We start from the raw sequence: 18,999 nt of genomic DNA, 5'->3' as shown, positions 1-18,999 counted from the left end.
GCCTCGCGGCCCCGCCCCCCCGCTCCCCGCACCGGTGCGGCGATGGCGCCTGCGCAGCACCGCAGTGCGGCTGGGGGCGGGGGGGCGGCGCCACCGACCGTCCGTGCGGGCCGCGGGGCGGGAGCGCGCCTGCGCGGGGAGGATGCGGCCGGGCACGGCCCCCGCCGCGGCGCTGACGGACGTGGTGAGCCCGCCCCTCCCCCGGGGACCCCGCGGCGGGCTGGGGGGCGGGGGGCTCGTCCTCAGCGCGGAGGGCGCTTTCGGGCGGGCCGGGGGCTGGCGCTAGAGGCTGCCCCGGCCGCTCCCTCCCGCTCGCAGGGCCGCGGGCCCGTCCTGTGGCGAGCGGGGCCCGCTCCTGGTGGGCGCTGCGCGGCGGCGGCTGGGCCCTCGGCCCCCGGGGCGCACCTGGGGGCGGGTGGCGGGGCCCGGGCTGTGGCAGGCGGGGCAGGGGCGCCTCCCGCGGAGCCCCCGCAGCCGCCCCCGCCGCCCCGCGGGAGCGCGGCCTGCCCGGCCTGTGGCGGGGGGGGCGGCATCGTCCGCGACGGGCCGCTATCAGACGGCCAAATCCGCTCTTACTCCCCTTGCAGAGCTCTGCTGCTCACTCATGAACGTGTGATAATTAAAATAAAAAATAGTTAAAAAAAAAATCTTTCACATCAACCGAGGCAAACTGTTTTTCACATGCTGGCGGTTGTGGATCCCACGCTCCAAGACCTTTGTAACGTAGAAATTGTTACCTGAAATACTTCAGGATTATGCTTCAGGAACCAGGATGTTAGATGTTGCAATCTTGCCTTTTTGCTTTCTTGGAGTAAACTTTATTACTCCAGAATCCCGGAAACCTGAAAATCCTTTGCCCAAAGCTGAAAGCGTAGATACTTATATTTTCATCAGGCATACATATCTTTTTATCTATTTCTGCTTAGAACACTTCTAATGGAAAGGAAATTAGCCCTATGTTTCGATGTTTCTGTTTCACGAATAATGGTAGCGTTGCACCTGGAATTTTCCCATACTTTGTAAGCAAACAGTTATGCGGTAAGTCTTTCCAAAGGGTCTTAGTGTAATTTTTCTTACAGGTGTTTGGTGATGTTATTTTTTTTAGACCAGTTAATGCTGTAAAGCATTTCTTTTCATGGACTGTTAGACTGAGCAGTACCCACGCATTTTCTGGGCCGTTGTCACTTTTTGTTCCTCATTGTACAGGCATGGCAGTGGTGGTGGTGGTGTGTTGAACTTGCCCAGGAACTGCTCTGGCTGAAAAAGTCTTCTCTCAATAAAAGGGTGGTTTTCCATCTGGATGAGTTATTTGATGAAGTTTGTGTTAAAAGGTCTGCAAGGAGCAATTGTGGGGACGCAGAGCAGGGACTTTGGAAGGGGAAGGAAACAGCTGGGTGGTTTCTGTGCTGGCATAAGCAGCTTTTCTGTCAAATGTGAAACTCAGCGTGGGTTTTAGAGGTGGTGTGTATGTCCATTTTAATTTTTTTTTCCCCTGAAGCTGTGATTTCCTAACCAAGGCAAGTGCACACTTATAGATGTGCTTAACTACCTTTCTGCTGTAAAGCTCAGAGCAGTCCTTGGTTTACTTGATGTGGAAGAAGACCCATAAAATGGGAAAAATGACATTTGGAATTGAAACAGTAAAAACATTGACAGTTTACTCAAACTATTTCTAAATGGTGAAAGTGTAGAATTGAGACTTACTTGTTTAGTTAGGAAATGTGTGAAGGACTGTATTTGTAGCAGTACTGATGTAATTTAGGTACTGGCAACTATGTGCTGCTGTGCCGCTCACCAGTTTATTCTCTGGCCTTTTCTATCCTGAGCAGCTGCAGTAATTACCAGTGTGCTTGCATGCCGTTGTATAATAACAGTTAATTGCAACTTCAGAAAACGCATGTTCAAATAACTATTAATTTTCATTGCTTCTTTTTTCTCCTTAGGTAATTCTAGAAGCTATGGACATACTCTTTAGAATAAGAGGAGGCTTGGATCTTGCATTTCAGCTAGCAACTATTGATGGTGTGTCTGTAAGACTATAATACAGATTTCTTAACATTTGTATAAATAACCTTTTATTAATTAACTAACTAGTTATGATGTTTATCTTCGTGACATTTCACCAAATGTGAAGTGCTCCCTCCCAAACCCATAAAGATTAAGTACAAAAAATGTTTTTCTTTTTCTCCATTCATTTTGTGACAGTCATCTTCCATTGCATGGTTTTTTACTTTAATTTGAAGTAAAGTTTAAATTGCCATTTTTTTGGTCATTTCATTTATGTATTTTTGCTACTTATGGATCTGGTATTGGGATCACTTTTCAGTTTGAATCCAAAGTTGACCCTGAAATTCTAAACTAACAGAATAACTTAACGACAATGAATTTGGTTATAACAGGATGATATTAATAGTGCAGTTTTGAGCTTGTGTTCCAGTCTTTCTAGAGAAATAGAGAAGATGAACAAGCTAACTAGCTACTGAATTTAGGTGGGATTGGCTACTGCAATTCCGTGTGATAACAAGGAACTAGACCACGTGGCATTAAGAGGCTCCTCTAGTTCCACGTTTTTACAGTAATGTCACATTCATTTGGGAAAGGCTGCTCAAGGCTATTAGTGGCCATTGAGCTATCATAGGGTGGAGTGTGGTAGGAGAGTGTCTTCAGCTCGGTTGTAGCTCATTCTGCATCTTAAAAGGTCGTTTCTTTACTGGAAACTCTGAAGTCAGTGCCAGTGAACCTTGAAAAGGAACTTGGACTCATTTCAGTTCACAATATGGAACAGAAGTAGTGAGTAGGTTAGCCTAACGCATAGCAACTTTTTTGTGAATTGCATCCTCAGAGAAAGGCTGTTTTGACTTTGTTTACAATGTAGTGAATTTTAAGCACAGTGAAGCAGAGTGATATTCGGATTGTCCAAGTCCATGGTATTCACACCTGTTAGTGTGTAAATACAGCAGAGCGTTCCTTTGGAGGGCAGTGAGTTTTATCTTTTGGAGGAGTTCTGTTGGATTTTTCTATTACTGTAGTTTTTACAGACTTCTAGTGCAAAACTCAACTAATAGTGTCCAAATCTAATTTAATGCATTAAAGAAGTAGAATTCAGCATAGACTTTGATAGCTTGTCAGGCTTTGTATAATGTGTTGCATTCTAAGTAATGGTTTTTAATCTCCCCTGTGAGGCAAGCAATGCTGGTAATGTGCAAAAGTTGCTCTTTTGTATCCAGTGTTGATTCAGGTTGTAATGAGCGGATGAAACTTAAAAAGTAGAGTCAAGCTCTGAAAGACAGCTGTCTGTACAGTTAATAAGGATTCAGGCTGACCAGGGTGTGGCTTACAGTTACAGATTAATGTTGGCCAGAATTTGGTCTGCAGCTGGAGTGTAGGCCCTGCTTTTCCAAAAATTTAGTATGTTTTTGGTTTGTATTTCTGAATAATTACTTGAAGTCAGAAACATGTGACTCAGGTTGAGTCTTCCCAGGATTTACTCAAAAGACTAAATATAACCATATAGAGAAGTTTGTCTGTACACAGAAGTTTGTAGCTGTAGGCTTGGTCAAGAGTTACTGGTGTGAGAATCGACTACAGTATAGGTTATTCTTCTGTCATTTATTTGTTCAGCTCTTCATATTTGGCAGCATCTGAGAGAAACGGTACGCTTTTGTTCAGGCAGGTGTCTGTGTGAATGTCTGAGACAGACCTGCTAAGTGCAATCCTGTCTCAGTTTTTGTTTACATAGCCATTTTTGTGATCATAACAGCACTTAAGGTTCTTTTCGAAAACAAAACACATCCAAAATTTTAAAAATACACGCCCAGCATCTGTAATGAAAGTGAGGGGATTTTCTAGGCTAATTGTATCCTTATTGTGTTTCAGAGGCATCAACAAAAAAGGCATTAGGATATGTTTTCAGTGATCTTGCAAACAAACTGTCCTCAGATGTTCTTGTATTAAGAATTTGCCACAGTTCGGTCTATGTGTGGCCTAACAGTGGTGTGAACACTGTTCCAGAGCTGACCGATGAGTCTGCTTGTAAGGAGATAAGACAATTTATACAGTAAGTATGTTTTTAAATTATTTTTTAAATAGATTAATTTCATATTATAGAAATTTCTCTTTCTGTTGATACTTCAGATTTGATCAAGATGAGGAGACCAAACGAAAGCTTGGCAAAAGAAAGGATAAAAAGTTACAAGATACGGTATGTGTCTCATTACACTAATAAATTACAGCAGACAACCCATCATTTAAACATTTTTAGCACGAACGCAGAGATCCACTTACAGTAGATCAGCACGTAGAAGATTGTCTTTAACATTACTAGCTCTTTTTTAACCCAGGTATTTCACTACTGAGTTTGATACCAAATATCTAGTCTTAATTTTGCCTTCTTGGTGCTTGTGTTTGTTGGAGATGCACTATTGGTGTCTTCATTCTCTGCAGCAGCAGATAGTCAATGTAGACCTGATGCTGGAAATGACATCTCCGCTAGCTCCTTTGGCTCCAGTCATTGAAAGGGAAAATAAGGAGCACCACTACATAAATATGAAGTTACCAGTTGATGTGGTTGTGTCTGTTTCTCCAGAAGAAACATGGGGAAAGTAAGTGCTACCCTGAACTTCTAATTTTTCAGCTTCATTTCTGCTTTTTCTTGAAATAATGAAGTAAAGCGATATCATTGATCAGTTTAATGAAGTAGCATATGCTGTTTTTATAATGGAACTTAGCTGTGTTAATTTCTAAATTAATTAACTGTGTTAATTTAATAATAATAATTAAAAGCTCCTCTAGACAGCTGTTAGCTTGAATAATCTTGAGACACAACCCTTCTGCTATCTAGAAAAAATTCAGTTTATCAGTGCCTGATAGATTGGATAACTCATAACCATTGCTTAGTAAGGAATTGGGAAAGTCAGGAAGATGTTCTAAAAATTCTTGTAGTATGTGTGTGTAGAAGCAAGAGCTGGCATGTATTTGATGAGTATTTGTAATCCCAGCACTATGTTAGGGGCTCCAGCTGGGTAGGTGAAGGTGGAAAACTTTATAGAGTCTTCCTCTGTATTTTTTCCTCACATTTTTTCTATAGGAATTGGCTCTGAAGGATGCTAATGAGGTGGATAAAATGCAAAAAAAAAAAAAAGCCCATATAGTCATACGTGTAACTTTTGTTTTGGCAAATGCTCATAATGGTTGTGTTCCTGATGGAAGTACTTGCAGTTTGGAGGGTTGAATCACTGGGGAGTAGTTTCTGTGTGCAGACATGCTTCGAGTAAAGCATGGTGAGGTTGTGTCTGTCTTTGTGGGAGTGGGAACATGGAGGTAGTAAGTTCCTCAGACCAGATGCAAATACACATGTACGGATTGTATAACTGTCAGAGCTAGGAGAAAAAATGATCCACTGTCGCTGTTCTGTTTTAAAAGTATTCTCCCTTATACTTTGCAGGGTACAAAATCTTCTGGTGAAAGCAATTCACAGGCAATTAAATGACATGGAAAGGTGCATCATGAAATATGTGAAGGGAACATCAATTGTGGTACCAGAACAATTTCATTTCATGTTACCTGGAAAAAGTCAGCTCGTAACAATCTCGTATCCTACAGGTATTTCAGATGATCAACTGGAAAGTTACAGAAAGGTAAAGCCAACAAATACTAGCAGAACCTGATTTAAATAATTTTTTTTTATTATTTAATTATTATTATTGTAACTGAAGCAGCGGTGAAGCTTTTCATTTAGCCAATGTAGAATAAATACTAACAGATACTGCTATATTTTTGGTTAATTTTTATTATAACTGAAGCTGTATACTGAACATGGAAGCCTGATTTATCAGAAGTTATTTTATAAAATGTGCCAGATATCATTTTTCTAAGGGAACAGTAGTAACCTTAAAACTATATAGGATTTGGTTTAGATAGGTTTTATCTAAATTATACTTCTGGTACTGTATTATTTGAATTTCTCCACTTCCATGGCAGAATATAAAATTGCTTGTAGCGTGATGTTATTTTCAGGCTTTAACAGATGTCCAGAAAGGTTTAGGGTTGGGTTTTTTTATTTGATTTGGTTTCTTTCTTGGGGTTGGTGTTACTGGGGTTTTTGTTTGTTTGTTTTGGGGACCTGCTTTTTGTGGCTGGCAGCTGACCAGCCTTAAGCTGGCTTTTGTTTGGTTGGGTTTTGCCCTCTGTGTTGGCACATCTAGAAAAAAGAATACGGATGGGGCAGAAGAATGTTCTGATGTGGTGCTCCTTTTGGACAGAGACATGTACCTGGCCGATGCCGGTTCAGGTCACGCAGTTACACACACCGAGAGTGGGGAAAGTCTCCGGCCGCCTTAGAGGTGTAGAAGCCGTGGGGACTTTTCATTTTCTTCTTCCATGTGAAGCATTACTGGGTGTATACAACCTGATCTATTCCTTGCATTTGCAGAGGCCTCGGGCATCGGTGGCACGTTACGTCTTTCCTGCTCTCTGTCTGCTGTTGAGTTTTACCCACTGACTGCGAAGTGTCCCTGTAGCTAATTAATTGGGTTCAGTGTTGGGTCATCGGCGTAAAACGTATTTTATCCTAGATGATCTCATCATTCTTTTCACTTCTAAGCTCTGTGAAATTAGACAATATCTCTTCAAATGTGGCCGCTGTGTTGTAAACAGCGCTGAGGAGATTTAAAAATAGACTGAATCTGCTTAAAGTGTAAGCTCGGTATCTTTACTTTGCCTCAGTATGTTGCATTTGTATGTCTTATTAGTTAAGATTATAATTCAGAGTGTGTGTCTATACTACTTCATAGATAAAACTGTAATCCTTTTCTATTATGGTGTATTTTCTCATACTCGCACAAGATGCTTGTCACTCATGGCATCTTCAGCGGGGCTCCCGCAGCAGGTGTTCTGCAACAGGACTGTATCAAATAGTGGGCTCTTTAGGTAGGAGGTAAGCCTGCACAAGCTTCCTGTGAGAGGTGAGATCTAGTAGTAAATGAACATGCTGGATGTTTAATAAAGCAGATTGTAATGTATCAATTCGCTAAACCGTGCTGTTAAAATTGTTTGTATTCATTGTTACTTACAATGTGATGTTTCTTTTAATCCAGAATTTGAGTCGCGCTCTTTATTTTTATTTGAACTTGCCTGTAGGAATTGCATGAGTTATTCAATCTGCCTTGTGACAGACCGTATTTCAAGAGAGCAAATGCTTATCATTTTCCAGATGAACCATATAAAGATGGATATCTCAGAAATCCACATTTACATCTAAATTCACCTGGTACACAGGCTGGTATGGTAAGTTTAAATTGAAACATTTGTGAAAAAGTACTCTTTATTTTACTTGAGATTTGTTATTAAAAGAAGTCATTTAGTAGTCAATATGGTATAGATGAGAAAGTGAAGCAACTGACTTGGCCTTTTTAGCATATGAGCTTTCTCTGCACAAAATGATATTGCTTTGGCTATATGGCTGTATTTGTCCCAAAGAGATTCTATTTTCTTGGAAAAGGATGTGCATGTATTTTTAGCATGTGTTTTAGAAGTTTCTCAGAACCAGGACGAGAAACTAAAACTGTGAATGGAGGTGTTTAGGAGACAAAACCAGGAGGAGTAATTGTATGTGAATAACAAACCTTCAGTTCTTCCAGTGACTTGTAATCCCCAACGGAAAGCTTTTACAGTCCAAGTGACGAGTCGTATGACTTGGCTGAAAATTGATGCAAGCGTGATCAGATACATTTGTATTATCCCTTTCTGTGCAGGTTTATTTAGTACATGGTGTATATAGTTATCACCACTATATGCAGGATCGGATTGATGACAGTGGCTGGGGCTGTGCCTATCGGTCTTTGCAGACAATCTGTTCTTGGTTCAAGCAGCAAGGTTATGTTGATACACCTATACCAACACACAAGGAAATTCAACAGGTACAGAACGTTTAAGCAGATTAACTGTTTTGTGTATATTTGTCCAGAAAAGTTTGCACAGCATATTTTTAAAATATCAAATTCATATATTGTAGACTTCAGATTTATGTGATATTTTTATCTCTTAAATTGAACTACAGTAGTTCTGAATTATTATTTTTAACAAGTTTTGTTATAGGAGATCTGTCTCCAAATGTTTATCAGCATTGGGTGACATGATCTGTATGAATAAGACTTATTAAAATAGTCTTCTAAATATTTCCTTGGATTAATGTTTTATTAGAAGCTGAGATTATGACATGTTCACTGTTTTTGCCAAATGAAAGAAAACAACCCAATGAATGTATCGTACTGAAATAATCTTTAAAACTTACTTTTGTATTTGGTGACAGCTGGATTAGTTTCCCAGATGCTATGCATTGATTTACTGCTACCTTTTGCAACTTTGCCTCTGAGAGTAGTGGGCTTGTCCTGGTTTTTAACTTGTCCTTCACTTCTTTTTCTATTGTGAAATACCCAAATTCTATACCTGAATATGTTCATCTTTTAGCAGCACTGAAGAAGAACTGTAGACTTGGGTAGCTAATATTGATTGTATGCCTAGGAAGAAATAGTGCAATTGGCTTCAGTTTTCTAAAAATAGTACGTTGTGTTATTTACTGAACATTTTTAGCAAAGTCTGGTTTGGGTCATAATACAGCTTTCATCGTACCTAACAGGGGTGTGAGCACTAAAGTTTAAGCTGTGTTTGCTGAACATTTCTCAGTCCACACCTAAAGCTAAAAGCAACTGAAGTCCATGCACTCCTGTAGTATTTTCAGACACCTAGAAGAGGGCAGCAGCCTTCAGGAGACTTTGTGGGCTTTGTATCCTGAGCGGAAAAGGCCCTTCTCGACTGCTGCATGTAACATACAAGGCTCAGAATGGAGAAGAGCTTAAAATAAATCACAACCCTCAGTGTATTTCAGTTGGCCTCTTCCTCAGAGCACTGTTTTATGGATCCTTTTCTGAGATGCTCTGCGTGGGAATCCAGGTACTTCAGTCTGTGAAGTGGCTTCTGCAGGACAAACGATGCACTCCATGATTAGACAGCCCAGCGCTCACCATCCCAGCCTGGAGTCTGCCTGTGGACCCGGGGTTATATTCTGTGCTTGCAGGCACTGTTCTATATTAGCATTCAAGTAACATTTCCAAAACAGAACTGCAATGAATGAATTCAGCATCGTTTTGTCTGGTTTTGACTGGCTAGGATCAAAATACGTTCCCGTATATATAAACCAACTTTGTTCACAAAAAGTGGTGGAATTGCCTACTATATGTTGTTGATGTTTGTTTTTATTCTTTCTGATGATGTTGCAAAGGCACTGGTTGATGCTGGAGACAAGCCTGCAGCATTTGTTGGGTCACGGCAATGGATTGGTTCAATTGAGGTACAGCTTGTTTTGAATCAGCTTTTTGGAATAACATCAAAAATACTATTTGTCAGGTAAGAATCAATATCTGTTCAATAGCTCAGTAATTATTAAAAAGACTGAATGCTTTAAAATGCAAATTATCGTTACAATACATGGGAGAATAGGGAGAATAAAAGAGATAATACATCTTTTAAGGGTTCCTTGTTCATAAACCCTGTATTCCTGCCTTTGGTTGTGCTGAGTGCTTACAGATGAAGGTGTTGCTAAATTTCTTGGGGGGGGTTGGGGTTCCAGTTTGCAGTTGCTATAAATTGCTTAACGATATTTAAACTCATGTGGAATTCAACCTATTCCTTTGCATCACAAACAATCTTTGAAGCAGGCACGTGCTCTGGCAGTCATAATGAACTGAATGCACACTGACAGTAAATTATTACTTTGTCCAGGGAGCTAACCCATGAGAGTGCAGGATTGAGGCAAATTGTTGAGCAGCCTGGAAATAGCGTTCTCTTTTTCTGGGTTTGTGTGACAGATAAAACAAGGGATTTGTTTCCATTCTGACAATCTGATGCACTCATACACAATAAAGAACCCTAGAAATATATTTGGGAGAAAAAGAATAACGTTCAGCACTTATCAGAAGTAAAACGACTGGATTTTTATCATTTAAGCAGCACTAAGCAGGCTAACAAATCCCTGAATGTTTTGTGATAAATATGGTTGTGACATAAAGAATATATACTAGCTTAGTGTGTATGAAAATTCTAGTCAAACAAAATACTACTCATTAGTTATGTTTATTTAAAATAAATTCTACTGTAGATATTGTAAAAGAACATCTGAGTGTGGTGAATCTTAATGGTAGGAAAATAGTTCCGTTCTTCAGTATTCTGTAAAGCTTTATACAGCCAATTTTAATCTTTTTTGTTCCAGAGCTTGTATTTGCAGATGATCCACGTATTATTTATAGCAGCTGTGACAGGCCCTGCCAGTACAAAGATTTTTATTCCTGCACATAAGAATATAGAATAGATTCCTTTCTGAAGTGGGTAGAATTGCTCATGGTGCTGCTACAAGGAAGCAGCAGTGTTTTTCAGGATTAGGAAAAGCCAGCATCACTACCATGCTGAGAAGAAATGTCATGCATCTTTTTCGGCTGGTCACTGGCAGTGGATAGCATTTTTTTCTTGGGCTTATTTCCAGCTAGCACCTCTAACTCTTCATGGAAATAAGACTTCACAGCTGCACCAGCAACACTAGTACTGAATCTGTTACTGTAAATGCACCATTTCCCAGAGTTCTGGTTTTGTACTGTCCGCATTTAATCTCTCTCTCCAAGAACATGAGAAGCAGGCAAACGAGCTTTCTTTGGGCTTTCGAAAGGTTAACCACTACATGAAGAAACATAAAGACAAGATATTAAAGATATCTGTATTTATTTCCTTGCCTAGCTTCTGTCACCACTTTTGGGAGTACTGTCAGTCTTCTAAGGGGAGTACGCGTCTGTCAGCTCCAGATCCTGGAGTATGTGCACATATTGTGTGTGTGCCTTTCTCTTCCATGCGGGCTTCTTTTGTCTGTGGCTGGTCCCCGTAGTTGAAAACGAAAGCAAGGAGATCAGGACAAAGCTAAGTTCAGTGTTGCTTTGGACAGATGACTAATTTTATCTGAGATTTGATTTTATTTTTTTTAAAACCAGCTTGGGTATGAGTACTGCAATTGCTGGTGCAATTACAGCGGAAACCTATCTGAAGAGGTGTCATTACAAACACCTGTATTGACATCTTATTTTTGTTGTTTCTGATGAATTTCTGTTACTTCAGACTGCCTTGCTGACAGGTGTAGCCAGTCTGTTTTTCAGCCACTTGGAGGGACCTGTGGGGGTTTACCAGCTGCCCCTGCTGTAGGAGACAAGCAGCAGACACTACAGAAGCTGGGTGACTCAAAGCGCTCCAGTGGCAGCTAGGCTTACAACGGATGCGTTGGGCCAACCAGAATCTGTACATAGCATTAAAAACCTTTTTTCTGATTGTCCTGGAGCGTTTACACAGGAACACTCTAAGCCACTTTTTAATCAGTTACCTTTACGGTTAATGAGTATAATGGGTAGAGAATTAAGCCTAGGGAGGATGACAAATATATTGTTTTTCTTACCTAGCCAAGGTTCTGAACTAGCGTTGCAAGGAAGAGAGCTTGCTAATCATTTCAAGACTGAAGGAACTCCAGTTATGATCGGTAAGTGCTCAAGGATTGAAGAATGGTGATGAAAGTGCATGGCCTCCCTATGATGAATTTCATTTCAGTTAGAATTCATTGTTTGCTGTGCAAGAGTTAATCAAAACTCTAGATAAATTTAAAACTATGCTATTCCCAAGGGAGCCTAGAAAATGGTACAATTTAGTCTGGCTGGTATCTTTTCACTTGGTATTTCTCCCAAGCTCAATATTAAACCTGGTAAGAAAAATCTTCTCTAAATGGTGCTCTTGTTACTGTTGTTAAAGTCAGAACGCGAGAGCTGACCTTTGCTCTCTAGAGGAGCAGAAGTTCATACAGTTCCCCAGAACTTCCCATCACAGAAGAGTAGTGTTTATCTGGCTTTGAAGAGAAGAGTATTAGCCAAATTGTTTCCAAGACAAGTTTTAATAATCTGAAATGTTGGTAACGTAAGAAATGCCGTTTGTAAGAATGCTGTAACCTTAATTGAACTATTTCAAAGACAGCTGTCATTTATAAAGTGAAGAATATTGAAATACCATTTTCAGCTTTAATAAAATTTTAGCAGTTTTCACAATCCGTATTTGGCACTCCATAAAGACAGTGTTAATCTCTCAAATTAAGGTGCTAGAAGTCCAGATTTTGGTATGAAATATTCTTGTCCTTTCAGCAGCTTTTTTGTCCAAATGTCAATAATTTAGAATCCTATTATTGAAAAATCTTTGTAACTTATCCTTCCCTGTAATGCTGTCTTGCAGAGTTGTTTATTTTGTTATTGGAAGGGTGCAGGTTGGCTTTTTTGGTGGGTTTTGAGGATTTTTTTTTTTTTTTTTTTGCTTCTGTTCTTTTGGGGGTTTTTGCAATTCCTATCTGTTGTGTGAAGTCATTACTGTGGTATCCCAAGGACGTAAACTCCTCATGCTATCTGAAAGAAACATGCAAGAGTCAACCTGTGGCCAGCTGACCAAAATACCCCTTTTCCCTGTTTGCAGGCTAGAGAGAGGGGAGTCGGAAATTACTGTTCTGCCCCTAACAGCCATTGATGGAGCTTAGTAGAGAACAGCAGATAACCCTTACGCAGGAATTCTGATTTCTCTTCTTAGTCTTTTTACAACCAGGAAGTTTTCCAGATCGCTTTTCTGCAGTTAAGTTTCTTTAAAGAGAAAGTGAGCAAAACAGATGTTTGAAATATTAGTGCCTTCATCTGGTGGAAGTGTTAAGGACTCAAACCGCCTTGACGACACGGAAGAAATTTGGAAAGCAAATTCTGTAGTTGTAGTAAATAAAGTAAAATAAGTCATCCTCCCTAGCTCTGGTAAAGATAATGTATGTAGAACAGCTTCAGAATCATTTTGCTATCCAGGCTCATCTGTTAATAGAAAGTGTTGATGTACATTTTTTTTAGGCTTGCGCATTTAGCCGATCTCCGTGAAAAATTCTTAGAAATTTGTGTTCCTCCTGTTTTAGGTGGAGGTGTTTTGGCTCACACAATATTAGGAGTGGCTTGGAATGAGGTTACAGGGCGCATAAAGTATTTGGTTCTAGACCCACATTACACTGGAGGAGAAGATCTGCACGTTATTTTGGAAAAGGTGAGACTTGATGCACATATGTATACACACATCCACACATGTATGTATATATACATATATTTTGGCATTAAACAAATAATGTACAGCCAAATACGAATTGGCTGTTCTATGGGTCCTCTGTTCCTTGTGGAGGAAGTGCTGATCCAAGTTAACCTGCATATATGCTACTTATTGTTAGTTTCTGAAACTTGGTGTCTTTGGAGAAGACATATTGAGTCAGCAACTACAAAAAGTTACTATAGCACAAAGAAATGTTCTTTCTCTAAATTAAACCATCTCCCCTTTTACCTGGTAATACATACAGTAAACGTGTTTGGTATTTTGAATGCAACAGAAAAATCTGTTCAGCCTGTAAAATGCTGTTACTGAAGCAGAGAAGATAACCATTTATTTAAATTTTTTAAAAATGCAGAAAAAGAAATCCAACACTAGGCATTCTCCTACTAGGCCTTGAACTAAATTTAAAGGGCAGATACTGAGCTTTTTTGAAAATCTGGGAAAACTCTGAAGAGCTAAAGGGTATGTAATGTTATTTCCATATTTAAAGCCACTAAAAGGGATGACACAGCACGATACAAAACAGCAAACATGGTGTCAAAACTGAAAATGGCTAAATAATCCTGTAGCTGCTTAGTAATCATTTTTTTTTTTTTCTGTTCTTCATACTAAGTTGCAAATAGCAAGTTTTATTGTATCTCTGACACCCTTGGGTTAGGCCCAGCTGAAAAAGCTGTTGAAACGTCTTGCTAGCCCTATGATGATCAAAGGGTGAAACGAATACAGAAAGAAACCATTTCCAAAGAACACCTGGAACCAAAGGCTGTTACAGCTACAAGGTGTTCAGGAATGGTCCAGGAGGATAAAACACATGCAGAACCCCCCTTCCTCATCAGAAGTAGTGGGGGAGGAGAGGAACTGAGGTTGACTGGAAGTTTGTAGCTCTTTTCTTCAAAAACCCCTTGTACAATTATGTGGTACTCCGCAAACTTAGGAGCGATGTTACACTGTTTTTCTGCTAAAGCACGATAAACAGCGGCGCTTGTATCTTCTGATAGTAAGAGCTCTGTTTGGCTCCGAAAGATCAACAAGAGAAATGGAAACTATGAGAATGACAGAGTTTCAGAATAATATTAGTCTTTCTGTAGCAGCTGAAGGAAGTGGGGGAGAGGGAGAAAAAGATGCTGTTTTTTAGGAACTGCGCTGGGGTGGGGAGGGAGGAAGCGGGAGAGAGAGAGACTATTTTTCAATAATGTGTTTCCAGGTATTTAGAGAACTTCCTGAAAACTGTGTGTCATTGCGTTCTATAGCTATTTGAAAGTAATTCTTACAGCTTAGATTAAAATTATTAAAATAAAATAGATCCAATAGTAGCAGATAGTGTTTAAATCTAAGAATTCTGGTTTTCCTGTCTTGCTTGTTCTTGGACAGGGCTGGTGTGGCTGGAAGGGCTCGGAGTTTTGGAACAAGGATGCCTATTATAATCTGTGCCTACCTCAACGACCAAAAACCATTTAAATTCCACTCTTATGCTGGAACATACTAAGCCAAGCCACAATAGTAGCTAAACTAGATACAACTGTCTTGTTATTTATCAAAATAATGCTTTAAGTCAGTCATAGAAATCTTGCTTGAGTAATTTAAATTAAGAAATAATTTTTTTTTTTTTTTTAATGAAACCTCTAAAAAATAAGAGTTATCTGCTGTGAACTGTATTTCTAAGTTACCTAATAAATGTATTTGTAATTCTTCTTTTGCTTAGGACAATTTTATGTTTATATAGCATTTTTTGTTATGCCAAAAACTTTACAGATTAAATGCCCAATCCTTTTATTTTATGGAATTCTTTCTTGCTGAGAAGATGAACTGTCCTTTCCCTTCAAGTTCCATATAACCAGCTGTCTTGTGCACTATGAATCTGTTCAAAAGCACTGTTTGCTGCTGGAACTGTTGATAACAGTGTTTTAGAAGAGGAATGGGAGAAAAATGGCTATATGTACTGAATTTTATGAACTTTGTTCTTATATTTACACAAAAAAATGTGAGAGAATTATTATATGCTCATTTATTTATAGCTGTATGAATACAACTATTCTAGAAAAAACAAACAACAACACAGTCTTCTGTAAGAAGTAAAAATAAACGAGCTTTCCTCCTCCTCAAAAGGAGACAGTGCACCAGCATGCACGCACATACAGCCTAGTCATGTTTCTTCAGACTTCAGATTCCCCTTGATTTCATTGTGGGGTTACAAGCTGTTTCTTTTGTCAGCTAGGAGACAAGATCTGTCATATGAACAAAGAATAAATCTGTAGCTACTCCATCAGTACACAGTAAAAGTACCAACCATTTCTTCCCTGCCACCCCCATTAGTGTTTTCCATAGCATGCCCCACGTACTATCCATTTTTTATAAGAACCATAAATACCTATGCAAGTTAATCCTTACTAGCTGGCTTCTAAAGCCAACTGCTACCTCTCTAACACCAAATTTATGTACTTAAATGCTAAAAGCATTACAAAAGATTTCTGACTTGTAGTAAACTAACAGTATTACCCACCACCTGATCTTCTCCGCTTCCTGCTTATGGACCTGCTGGTTTGATTTTCTTGTTTCTGCGCAGCTGGATTCTCTCTCGGCAAGCCATGTCTGTCACCGCGTGGGTAGCCAGACTGTCCTCTCTGTTTCATTGTCTGAGTGTGCTGAATTATTGTGAGGAACTTGGCACATTCCAGAAAGCCGTAAGCCAGTGCGAGGTCTGCTGCTGTTTGTCCGCTGTTGTTGCACAAACTGGAACACACAATTAACAATAACCATGCGATTAAATTGGACTGCGTTATGAGCAAGCACTGAGCAAGATTAATTATGTGGTGACTTTAGACAGAGGTGTAAAAATAAGTATGGAGTATCGGTACCAAGAAGGCTTGTCAAGGATTGCATGGGGCTCTACTCGTACAGAGGGCTGGTATTCAATGCAACAAGGAATAACTATTTTAAAACAGATTTGTCAACAGACTATGACTGGCTTAGTATATCAGAAAGGCAAGAGGAGGGTGAGCACAGCATTAGTCAGAACGGAAAACTAGCAAGGAGAATTTATGATCAGGAATATTCTCTTAGCAGTTACTGTAGAGGTCTTTGATGTGGAACTAAGCAGCAGCATACAGTCTGTGCTGCTTTGGTGTTTATGTCTCTGGCAGTTTTTAATACTGCTCTTATGACTATAGTTGTGCCACATTTACAGTCTTGGCATGCACACTGAACAAGAAAAAGTACATGTAAAATGTGCGTATCCTTTGATACTGAAATGACTAAATGTAGTTCAACTTACTCAATTTTGGCATCGCCAGCAACAAGGAGAGCAAGACATTCCAAACTCCCAGCTTTTGCTGCTTTGTGAATCGGGGCTTCTCCAAAGCAATCCTAAAAACACAATTTATACATAACCATCACCTGAAGGAAGGGGAAAAGGATGAAGCTATCTTGTTCTCCAACATGACTGTTCACAGGGCGTTAGTCTGTAGAAGTGTTACTCTGTATACCACTCTGCCGTGAGTTGAGAGGGAGACCAAAGGAATATAGCTAGTAAAGAGTACTCAGGAACTGCCGTTAAATATTTAGTGTATTCATCACAGCAAAGTAGGAATACTGTTGCGTGCAATACTCGTTCAACTTTTACCTTCTAAAAGATTATTTACACAGAATCCACTCTATGCTGATTACTGGCGTCTTTCAGCATCATTCAGGGATTGCCGTGACCAACAGCTTGCTGCTACTGGCTCAGAAGTATAAACAAATTAAACTTCACAGCTAGAGGAAGAATCCTTATGGGGTGAAAATTTCAGAGGAAAAACGAGTACTCATTTGTGTAAAAGAATTTAGTTATTTTGACATCTGTACAGCACAGTAAGAGTGAAAATTGCATTATACATAGTAAATGAAATCATTAACATGGCACACAGAGGATTTCTGGTTCATCCCTGAATAAAGTTACTCTAAAATAAGCAACCCCAGGTACTTCATGCACCGCAACTGTGCATATAAACCCTCTCTTAGATAAAAAAATACGTAAAGAATATAAATTGGATTTACTGACATGCCAGACCGGAAGGGGAGAAGAAAAACTTTTGTATTTTTTTACCTGTTGATTCAAATTCGCGCCTGTCTGCAGCTGCCAAAGTAGGAAGAAAGCTTCACCACCACAAGCAGCCAAGTGAGCTGGAGACTGACCAAAGGCATCTGCAGGTGCGTTCACACCGGTTCCTGCCTCGAACAGATTGCTGAAGCTACCAGACTAAACCAAATAAGATAGAAATAAATAAATAAATAAAGCACACCGTTATTGCCAGCCTAAGCCACGGCAAGCCTAAGAACACCGAACCGTAGCAGAAAACATCCCCCCATCGGACCTCTACGTTCCTTGAGAGTGCCCGTTTTCCAAAAGCAATGCAATGACTGTTTTGGCTTTTAAATCTCATAAGCAGAAATACCGACCGGCACCCGGCAGTGCGCAGCCTGCCCAGGAGCAACCCCGGGCAAACCGCGCCCCGCACGGTTCCGCAAGAGACCGACCCCCCCCCGGCTCACCTCCGAGGCGCAGCCCAGCGCCAGCATCGCCCCTCCGCGCCGGGGTGGCCGAGCCGCGGGGCCGCTCTGCCCTCCGCCGTGCCCCGCGGGTGCAGCGCAGCGGAGCGGCCGGCCCAGCGCCCGCCCACCGCGGCCGGCACCGGCACGTCCACCGGCGGGCGGGGGGAGCCGCCCGGCACCAGCGCCCGGCCCAGTGCGCGGCCGCATTGGCCTCCCGCGGGGGAGCGGCGCCGGGAGCGGGGCCGGGAGCGGAGCCGGGAGCGGGCGGGGCGGCCATGGCGAGCGGGGCGGCGCGGCACGTCCCGCACACACTCGCGGCCGCGCCGGGGGGCGGCCGCCCGGGGCCCCCTCCTGCCGCTGTCACCGCGGGGTCAGCGGTCCCGGTCCCCGGGTTGCTGCTGCCAGGCGCGACGCCCGCAACGTGCCTTAGCGCGGGTTCGGGAAGGCTGGATCTGGGCGGATTTGGACCTAGGAAAGGAAAAAATAGAGGATTAACTTGGAATTTTTCCCCCAAAAAAGCTTGAGTCAGCATAAAGCAAACCCTGCTTTCCTCCCGCCCCAGCGCTGCCACTGGGCTCAGGAGCCTGCACAGGTAGGACAACATCCAGCCCCGGCTTCCCACTGGGGCACACACCACAGCACGGGCATCACCAGTTTGAGTGGGACTAGCACTGGTGATGGTGCCGGTCGGGACAGCCACCTACTACATCTCTGTCCAAAACACACTGGCAAAACTTACACTTCATTGTCACTTCCTTGAGCACTACGTGTCCCAGGGACGCTCGGGCCACTATGGGCCACTGTCACAAAGAAGCTTTCCACCCATAGACCTTTCTGTGCTGGAGACCAGAACCAGCCACAACCGTACCCAAGAGTTACCATCAAAAGGAATTGCTTGGTATCTATTTTGAACATGGTGACAGCGACGTTTCATGGTGACACACCTGCTTTCCCCCCACAGAGCATCAGCACCAGGTGTTCGTGGGCATTGGGAAAGGCAGGGGTGGGAGAGCTGAACACTCCATCACCATCTGCTTCGAGTTTTCAAGAACAACTGCGTGACTTCATTTTGCACGGACACAGTCTTCGCTCAGATTACGTTTAAAAGCAACTGCCTGTAAATCAAATCGGACAGAGGATTCAATTACCACTAATCATGCTTCGCAACTGAAAGCCCGAAGAGAAACAAAGAGCACCTTAACGCAGTGTCCAAGGTATACAATGCTGTTTCCTTAGCACTGTAGCGTTTCCTTCTGTGTCAGATCCCTACGTGTTTCT

At 41.4% G+C, this 18,999-nt stretch overlaps 2 protein-coding genes across 11 annotated transcripts; one reads left to right on the top strand and one right to left on the bottom strand.

Moving 5' to 3' along the window:
* Nucleotides 1-36: 36 nt before the first annotated feature.
* UFSP2 (UFM1 specific peptidase 2) lies at nt 37-14,885 on the top strand. 4 transcript variants are annotated; one of them, XM_055795517.1, is made up of 13 exons: nt 133-184; nt 927-1,038; nt 1,944-2,022; nt 3,877-4,057; nt 4,135-4,201; nt 4,444-4,601; nt 5,444-5,636; nt 7,138-7,284; nt 7,752-7,916; nt 9,278-9,402; nt 11,490-11,566; nt 13,013-13,137; nt 14,566-14,885. In XM_055795517.1, the coding sequence occupies exons 3-13, from the start codon at nt 1,959-1,961 to the stop codon at nt 14,650-14,652; spliced, it is 1,389 nt and encodes a 462-aa protein (XP_055651492.1). In that variant the 5' UTR covers nt 133-184; nt 927-1,038; nt 1,944-1,958; the 3' UTR covers nt 14,653-14,885. The 4 variants fall into 4 exon arrangements, with proteins under 4 accessions (XP_055651491.1, XP_055651490.1, XP_055651493.1 ...); XM_055795516.1 differs by lacking the exon at nt 927-1,038 and having other exon boundaries at nt 37-184; nt 4,447-4,601; XM_055795515.1 differs by lacking the exon at nt 927-1,038 and having other exon boundaries at nt 37-184.
* Nucleotides 8,882-18,678, bottom strand: ANKRD37 (ankyrin repeat domain 37). Of its 7 annotated transcripts, XM_055795520.1 has the most exons (6): nt 18,461-18,675; nt 17,722-18,189; nt 17,276-17,428; nt 16,466-16,557; nt 15,695-15,924; nt 10,752-10,914 (listed from the first exon to the last, which is right to left on the bottom strand). In XM_055795520.1, exons 2-6 carry the CDS (start codon nt 17,926-17,928, stop codon nt 10,838-10,840), a joined length of 759 nt encoding a protein of 252 aa, XP_055651495.1. In that variant the 5' UTR covers nt 17,929-18,189; nt 18,461-18,675; the 3' UTR covers nt 10,752-10,837. The 7 variants fall into 7 exon arrangements, with proteins under 7 accessions (XP_055651496.1, XP_055651495.1, XP_055651501.1 ...); XM_055795521.1 differs by lacking the exon at nt 10,752-10,914 and adding an exon at nt 8,882-8,973 and having other exon boundaries at nt 17,722-18,678; XM_055795526.1 differs by lacking the exons at nt 17,722-18,189; nt 18,461-18,675 and adding an exon at nt 17,544-17,678.
* Between the last annotated feature and the right edge of the window lie 321 nt (nt 18,679-18,999).

Source organism: Falco peregrinus, chromosome 2 (genome assembly GCF_023634155.1).
Source record: "Falco peregrinus isolate bFalPer1 chromosome 2, bFalPer1.pri, whole genome shotgun sequence".
NCBI lineage: Eukaryota > Metazoa > Chordata > Aves > Falconiformes > Falconidae > Falco > Falco peregrinus.
This window is presented reverse-complemented; position numbering and strand designations above follow the sequence as displayed.